The 8,556-nt window shown below is 42.1% G+C and overlaps 1 protein-coding gene across 3 annotated transcripts in view; it reads left to right on the forward strand.

Moving 5' to 3' along the window:
- Positions 1–8,441, forward strand: part of WWC1 (WW and C2 domain containing 1) — a 74,538-nt gene extending 66,097 nt beyond the window's left edge. For all 3 annotated transcript variants that reach the window (XM_075102134.1, XM_075102133.1, XM_075102136.1), the window contains 8 exons: positions 553–705; positions 1,301–1,401; positions 2,206–2,353; positions 3,053–3,217; positions 4,660–4,752; positions 5,612–5,842; positions 7,041–7,162; positions 7,697–8,441. In XM_075102134.1, coding sequence (XP_074958235.1) covers positions 553–705; positions 1,301–1,401; positions 2,206–2,353; positions 3,053–3,217; positions 4,660–4,752; positions 5,612–5,842; positions 7,041–7,162; positions 7,697–7,763 — 1,080 coding nt within the window. In that variant the 3' untranslated portion in view covers positions 7,764–8,441. The remainder of the gene's footprint in view (positions 1–552; positions 706–1,300; positions 1,402–2,205; positions 2,354–3,052; positions 3,218–4,659; positions 4,753–5,611; positions 5,843–7,040; positions 7,163–7,696) is intronic.
- The last annotated feature ends 115 nt before the right edge of the window (positions 8,442–8,556 follow it).

Consider the following 8,556-nt stretch of genomic DNA (forward strand, 5'->3'; position numbering starts at 1 on the left):
TCAGGACGCAGTCTGCTGGACTGAGCTGGTGCAATGGAGTCCACCTGGGGATTAAATAAATTGCAAATCAGTTTTACTTCGGGTTTTAAATATGTCAGGATGTGTACTAAATATAACGCAGTAAAAAATGACAAGGCAGATGAAGAGGAATGGAATATACAAAACTAAAGCACCTCAGTGTGATGCAGTGATTTTTGTCAGCCTTGCAGATTTCTTGAAAGGGAGTCTTCATCTCCTGTTCCTTTCTCCTTTTCTTTGAAGCTCTGGCTATAGTTTATCCTGGCTGCAGTAGCCATGTTCATACTCCTGGATTCTTGTACACAGAAGCTGTAGTGAAGCACTTGCTACTTAGATTGGAAGTCCTAGACGATGTTAAAAATAATTAAACATAAAGCATTACTAGTGCTGTTGAAATGGGGATAAACTGGGTGATTTTTCTTTGTCAAACTTGCCAAAGTTGAGTAGTCCTGGATTTTCACTGTCACTACTTCTTACTGGTATGGTACTGGTTCATTTTAGTATTACACTAAAATGTGGTTTTGCTCTCACTAGGGTGGGGCACAAATTAGCCTTGCTGAAATATGTAGGTCCGGAGAGAAATCAACCCGCTGGTATAACCTCCTTAGTCATAAGTATCTGCAGAAGCAAAACAGGAGAAGTAAACAAGGAGACGTTCATTCTGAAGTACCCCGCACTGAAAAAACAGTAAGAAAAACTGCTTAAATCAAACAAATCTCTTCTAAACAGTACTAATGAGAGGGCTGAAGGACTGTTACAACAGATGAGAAGTGAAGGCTGTTGTGTTTATATTTAGATCTTGAAAATGTCATTAAGTGCTGCAAAATAATTAACATGTCAATTACAGATATGCCCATGTCCTGGGCTAAATACTTAATGAAATCTCCTCACGAAGCTGAGGGATGTGGTATGTGGTCTGGTGTAAGTGATGTGAGAGCTCTTGCCTTTCTTCCCACTAGAGAGTTCACTTTGTTGCAATGGTCTTGCCGAACAAGTCCAGATACAGACTTACCTTTGCATGTGCACAGCATGCAATATGCTCAGCTTATAGCTGCACAAGTGTGTATGCTAGTGTAACTGGGGGAGGTGGGCCGGGTATGCTCACACAGGCTTGACTGAGCACTGTGTGCACAATAGGCTGCTTGAACAACGTGGGTGTAGAAACTATGACTCTCTCCTGCCACCTGAGGAAAGCTGGTTGCAGCTCTTCTGACCAGAGGGGCTGGGTGCTTTGCAGTTTGTGAGAGTCATATCTTCACAAGAAGCCTCTTGCTCTCCTCAGGACTCTGTCTCAGCGCTTTTAGAGCAGACAGCTGTTGAACTGGAAGCTGTGGAGAAGAAACTGGAGGAAAGCAGAAGCACTTTAACTAGTGGAGAGAGCTGGTAGGTAGCATCCCACCATCTTAGCACTGATGGTGGGATCAAATGATCAGAGCATTTAGGGGTCCATGTGCAGAGAAAAAAGCAGATGATAGAGCTGTGGGAAGCTGCTTCTGTCTTTCTGTTTCGGTGAAAAATCATGTTTCTTCTGTTCTGGAGGTTGTGCTTGGGAAATGAGAACAAAGCTGATAAATGTTGAAAATGGTCAACAGCACTATACTAATTTTCTTATTTGTACAATGTTCTATGGACATTCATTAAAGCTCCGCTGTATGGTGCAAGGCTTTGCTTGAATATTAATTTTGGCTGTTGTTTAAATGGTCCAGATCTGGATTTTATTAATGAAGCCTAACATTTGAAATAAAAAGCAAGCCTGACCAATAGGTTTGATGGAGGAGAAGCCAGCTGTGAGTTCAAACAAGCTGAAAAGGATGTTAAAACAATGCTTCAATTTTGTCCAGTGTCGTTTTTTAAACTAAGATTAATGGCACCCTGAGAGCGCCCCTTAAGATGCACTCACCTTAAGCTCAGACTACATGGCTGAACCCTCAGCTTGCTTCTTTTGAGGCAAGATCAATAATGAAGTTTTTGGCTGTAATAGTTGCCTTCTGGTACAGCTTCACTCCAGTTTCATTTTTTCCCTTATAAGCCTGTGTTTGTGTAATCTCGGTGGCCACAGGACCTGCCAGGTACAACTGGCTGCTTTGGGGATGCTTCTGTCCAGCAGCTTACAGGAGGTAACCCCTGTTGCAACACCAGGGTATTGTGCACTATAGGTCAGTTCAGTAACAAAGCTGTACTTAACAGGCAAGACGAAGAGGTTCCTGATCAGGAAGAACAGGATGAGATCAGTGAAAATGAAGCAGAGGAGGAGGAAGAATTCTGTGCTGGAAAATTGCTGTGGGAAACAGAAGAAAGTCTGAATTCCCAGTTGCACATGGAAATAGCAGTGAAGGTAAAGTCAAGGGCCTTTTGAACAGAAAGATGAGTTAAGCTTCCCATTGCTCAGCTGGGTTGCTGTTGAGCTGAGCAAGGCTACAGCAGTTATTTGAAAATTCATCACTGATGTTTAAATGTTTACCTACCTAAAATATTTTTAAATAACTCTGCATGACCGTTTGTGCCACAGTTAATATTGTTTCATGCCTTCTTTTTGCTGCTCACAAAAACTGTTTCCATTAATGTGACTGTGGCTTTGACCTTGTGTAATTCTGAATGTAGTTGCAGTCTAACAAACACGTGCTGTACACGTGCTCTCTGTGCATGTACGTACAGCAATTTGGATCTTTGCCGCAGATGCACAACAAGTAAGGGAATGGTCTTTAAAATCATACCTCTGTTCTGTGTGAGATTGCCAGGTCACATTGATGTACTGGATCAACAGGCAAAGCTCATTGTAATCAATTATGTTGTCCAGCAATCAATGGATGCGGAGCCCTTAGGGAGCGATACAGTTAATGTAGCAGCTGCTGAGTTCAAAGAGTGAAGTGTCAGGACACCCTTTATGGAAATGGCTAAAGAATACCTGGTTTTGAATGTGGTGCCTCTGGGACTGAAAGCGGAGATGTATCACAGGTGACTGTCAGACAGCCCTGTATATGTGTCATCAGTAAGATGGCAAGCTGGCATTTACACTGCAGTATATGTCTTTCAGGTGGATAAAGAGACAAACACAGAAAGTCTTGCACAGTCTTCTACCGTAGTTCGTCCAAAAGACAAAAGAGCAGCCAATCCACCCCAAACTCAGTTTGTCAGAGGTAGCACTATCATCCGCTCAAAAACATTTTCACCAGGACCACAAAGTCAGTATGTGTGTCGGGTAAGGAAATGCAATCCTGAGGTTACGAATGCTATTTTCCATTAATGAATGCATGATACCAATGTTCACTTAGTCTGAATTTTTCAGTAATGTGGCACTGCTTCCTTCTCTTCCCCTTTGACTTTAGAAGTTGCTCTGTCCTCACCTCCTAGACAGTATCGCTTCTTGGAACTAATAGTATTAAGCACAAATTTATAAAATATGTATGTGTTTGTGGTAAATGCACCATGTTGAGGTGCCCAAGCTAACCTGGAAGGGCTGCTGTAAGACAGTGATGAATAAGCTGTGTAGCACACACTTTCCTGCTGCTTTGACTGTTCTGTACTAACTTGAATTGAGTTATCTGTGTCCACCTGACTTTAGATGAGGTGAATGTGAATGCTTGATAGAAATAGAAAGCTGACCTGATAGTGTCAGCAAAAATACTGCAAAAGCTTGAAAATCTCCAGTGTGCTTTTTCTGAAGGTAACTGAACAGGCCACGGACTGGGTCAGGGTGCTGCTTTGAAATGTTTGCTCACAATTATTTCCTGGATTGAGGGTGAGCCTAAACTATAACTAACTCATCTTTTAAATTGAATTGGCAAACAAGCAATCACTGCCTTTTATCATGCACGACCTGTTCTAAGTGAGTGTGCTCTTAATACAGCTGAGCCTGATTTGATGTGCACGTTTTCTCCAATTCAGAAGCAGGTGCCTCCCTCCATAGAAACAAACCTTATTTAACTTGCAGCAGTGGCCTGTGCTTGGATGGTAGAGGTACTGTGTCCCAGCACATGCAGATCGCACATGCCTGTCCCCCTTCCCCACCCCCAACTTTGAGAAGGAATATGAGAAGGGAATTAAACCCTACTTGAGCTGAGCCCTTTTTAAGGGTCTACAGACAATCACCAAAGAAGGCAGGCTGTATGTGTGTAACGTGACAACTCTAAAGTTGAAAGCCCGGGGGATAGCTTACAGGTAAACCTACCTTGCACCACTAGCTTAAAATACAGATGATTTTAGGAAAGAGAAATCTCTAGTAAAATAGCCCCATGTTTTAGAGATGCTAGAAAAGAGTAAAAATTATTTAAATTACTTAGACCATATTTTTCTAGGCTGTTTTGTCCAGCCTAGTTACTTGCACAGGAGAAGGGCAGTGGTGGGGTAGAGTCCCATATTACACCCTAACTTAGTGTCTCTCTTTCCATGCAGTCTATTCCAAAAAAAAAGGACAGAGTTCAAGGCTTGTGGCAGGATCTGGCTATGCCAAATGGATTGCATGTTGTCCACTCAGATTGGGGTGGCAGCTGTCCGCTGTAGCTGTTCACAAAACTTCATAGGTCTGCTTACATCACTGCTTATAATCACTTACAGAACCCTCTGATCTTGCTAGTAATGTGTATATGCATTGCTTGTATTTCTTTCATGAAAAAAATACGTGGGTTTTGCTTTCGTTTTCAGCTGAATCGCAGTGATAGTGACAGTTCAACGTTATCCAAAAAGCCCCCCTTCATTCGAAATGCAATGGAGAGACGAAGTGTCAGAGTGAAACGGGTAAAAGCATCACCACTTTTTTTTCCTCTAGCAAAGACACTTGCAAAAAAATGAAAAACTGTTTTAAAGGAAGGATTTGCAAACATAAATCAGTTGCCACGTGATTTCATTCACAACCTTTTCTTCATGCATGAGAAGTCTTTCAAGGCTACTTTGATAGATCAGAATATGACAGGAACATTTAAGTTGGAACTCATTTAGAACAATCAATTTAGGACGATGGTTCCTGGTGTTTTCCATCTTGTCAGAGCAGAAGTAGCACAAATAGTTCTGCTGTGTTTATGGCTGCAAGATTCTTAAGTACTTGTAATAAATGTGAGGAGCTGGGGAAGAGGGTGAGGAGAATGATGCCTCTGATGCTCAGGTGACCCTATTGTAGTGACTCTGTGGCACACAATGAACCCTTGTGCCTTTTGTGATGCTAATCACTGAAATTCCCCCAGGATACTAATGCTGAGCTTCTAAGGCATTGGTTTTCTTGAGGCAGCTTGTGTTTGAAACCAGTAGAAGGCAACATAATATGTTACTGGAAAAAACACACAGGTTTTATTGCTGCATTATGGATTCATCTGAAGATGGGACATTAAACTTAGGAGCAAGGTGTGCAAGAAAGACCTGTTTGATTTCGAGAAGCTGCCAAGAAGGAAATTCAGTGGAAATGGCAAAATCAAAAGGCTTACCTATAAGACTTGCTTGAGTTTGTGCTTTCTGTCTTGAGACGTGTTGGAAAGCAGGATGAGTAGAGATGCTTTGTGCTAAGAGAAGTTCTGGAAAAATGGGTCTCATGATGTATTTGGCCCTTCGGGGTAGTGGTGGGGACAGTTCTGGTCACTCTGTTCATACACCCCTTCTGTTCTAGCCTTCAATCAAGTCCGTTGGTACAGAGCGCCTAATCCGCACTTCGCTAGACCTGGAGCTGGACCTGCAAGCTTCAAAAACTTGGCATGATCGGCTGGTTCAGGAGATCTCGGTGCTGAGAGAACTGAAGGAACAGCTGGAACAAGCTCAAAGTCAGGGTGAAAAAGAGTTGCCGCAGTGGGTGAAGGATGATGAGAGATTTCGACTGCTGCTGAGGCTAGTGGAAAAACGAGTGAGTAATACCTGCCCTTGGATTTTATTCAAGATGCTTGAGAAGCATGATCTGAGAAACAGGGTGCTTTAGACAGTCAGGAAATGAAGCCTTAGCACTACAGTCGTTCGTGTCTTCCACTTAACAGCTCCATCAAGCAGGCGATTGGTAATGGAAGCTGCAGTCCTTGAGTGTCTGGCTATTCTCAGGTGTGGCACTTCTAATCTGCAGAGTCTGTGCCTGCCTTAGCACAGATACACAAGGGTTAGGAAGATAGCAGTTATGTCTCTTACTACTTCTAAGCGAAATAATGGCTACATAAAACTTGTGTATGAATGACACTTGGCTTTAGAATAGGATCTGTGTGCATATGAAGTGATAACGTAAGTCAGATCATAGCAGACTTTCTGGCTGTAAGAGCTTAATAGTATCTATCTTTCTGCTTTTGAAGGCTGGACTGCAGGGCAGGGATGGAAAGACAGAACTAATTATCAAGAATTTCAACAAACAGTTCATTAAACAATTTTGTTTTCTTTTATGACAGTTGTCTTTCAGCTTTGAAAGTGTTATCACTTTTGCTGGGGTTTGATCCCCTTTTAAACTTCCTGTAGAGTTCTGTTAGTCCCAAACCTATGCGTTTCCTAGCACAGATATTTCTTGCCTTAGTACAGGTGCAAACATGAGAAGTCACAAATGCCATCTGTTTTGTGAAGTGCAGCCTCCCGGTCTATAGTAGCTGTGGTGTGTCATGGTTAGCACTTACCTCACTCTGTCTACATTGTACTCTCCCTTGTGTACAGGGCTCCTTATCAACTTCTGCAATTTATCAGTGTCAGCACCTCTTCTAACACCAGGCAGAAACTAAGTTGTTAGGGCACTGGCTATAGGAGTGAGCTGTTAGAAGGTGCTCTTTGGGGCACAGCTGGAACATGGGTTGCCACATTCTTGCGTGAGCTGGTCTGCTGGCTTAAATATGTCAAGAAGGTAGAAAGAATGTGATTCTTACCAAAGAGCTGGAAGGAGACCTTACAAAAAGCTGTCTCCATTACAATGGTTAGCTGACAAGCTTTCAGTTTAGCTTCTGTGGTTTGTGATTCCAGAGTCAACAGTTTCCAAGCCCCTCAGACCTGCAGCTGAAATACCGTTATGTCGGGAGATTAGTTGGGATAAAATGACTCCTCCTGGAAACACAAACAGCTTGCTTCCATTATTTGTTTAGGTGGAAAAAACAGAACACAAGTGTGAGCTGAAAGCTGATAAAATGATGAGAGCTGCTGCCAAGGATGTCCACAGGTTGCGAGGGCAGAGTCGGAAGGAGCCTCTGGAAGTACAGTCATTCAGGTAAGTACAGGTCACTGGTAAAGGAAAGGAAAAATTGACAGCTACCATGATTTTTCTATGGGTGATGAAGATGCTGATGAGGCAAGGTAATCTTTGTAGAAGTAGTTAACCATTCTGCTTTAAAAAAAAAAAAATCCGTATTTTTATATCTAAGTATAAGGTCTGAGAGTCAGGGAAGCTAGCTGCAGCATCGCACGTGACCTCAAAGCAACCAGCAGCACTCCAGATCGTTCCCCAGCTGCCAACACATTCACAAATCCTTTGTTTAGTACAGAAGCAACCCTTTGCTTCCCTAAGTAGCATGCCTAGAAAGCCAAAAACCCGAGCCTTTCTGAAATGGCTTTTTGATAAGGTCAGTGTTGCGAGTTTAACTGTAAGGGTGCCTCATGATGTCTGATAGGTAAATAAGAGGTGTAGGTTGTGACAGGATGTGCCTCTGCTCCTTGTGACAGCTGGTGGGGTAAATTTTAATGCGGATGATGGAGATTTCTGGCAAGACTTCTGTTGCATTAACAATGGATCATCTTTTTTTAGAGAGAAAATGGCATTTTTCACACGGCCAAGGATAAACATTCCAACACTCTCTGCAGACGACGTGTGATCACCATAAAGTATTTGCTTTGCGGACAATTCTACACATGCAGTTTGGGTTTTGAAGTTATTTATGTGATTTTATGAAGGTACCAAGGCATTTGTATATTAGAGCTTTTGTCAGTATGTGAATGTTTTGAAGATTTTTAGGTTAAAGTTATATCATCACAGAAACCAGCATTAAAGTGACAAGATTGTATAGTTTGTATATTTAGGAATGTATTTTTGGGAAATAGAATTTTAAATAAGAACAAATGCAGCGTAAGGTGCTGTTATTCTTAAATAATGCTGTTTAGACTTTTTGTACAGCTCTACCTTTTAGAGGTTTTACTGCAATAAAATAAATCTGAAGGAACCTCACCCCTACCTTCTATATAATGTTCTGCATCAGACTCTCCTCCGAGTGATGTATTTTGTATCCTGTGGGGAATGCAGGGAGCCAGTTGTGTTTCCCAAGTGCTGTGAACGAATTCTGTGAGCTGTGAAGCATTTTTGTTTCCTGCCAGGTCATAAAAGTGGGTGTGAAGTTCAGAATACTTGCACTTTTAACATTTGTACTGCAGCTCATGTCTGTAATGGGTCTGTTAAGGTAGCTTGGGGAGCCCATTGAAACCACTGCTGTGGGAGGAGGGCTGCAGGTTTTAAGTCCATTTTAGGTTTTTCCAATAAAGTGACCTTTCTGGACAAACATGCCTTCTTGCTTTTTGTCATGTGTGAATCTCCTCATCACCTGGTACCTAAATTGTGTTTTTTTTTTCTGTTGCTAGCTGCGAGTATATAACTCTTATTAATGTGTCTTGCTC

This window comes from Phalacrocorax aristotelis, chromosome 8, assembly GCF_949628215.1.
Source record: "Phalacrocorax aristotelis chromosome 8, bGulAri2.1, whole genome shotgun sequence".
NCBI classification, from domain to species: domain Eukaryota; kingdom Metazoa; phylum Chordata; class Aves; order Suliformes; family Phalacrocoracidae; genus Phalacrocorax; species Phalacrocorax aristotelis.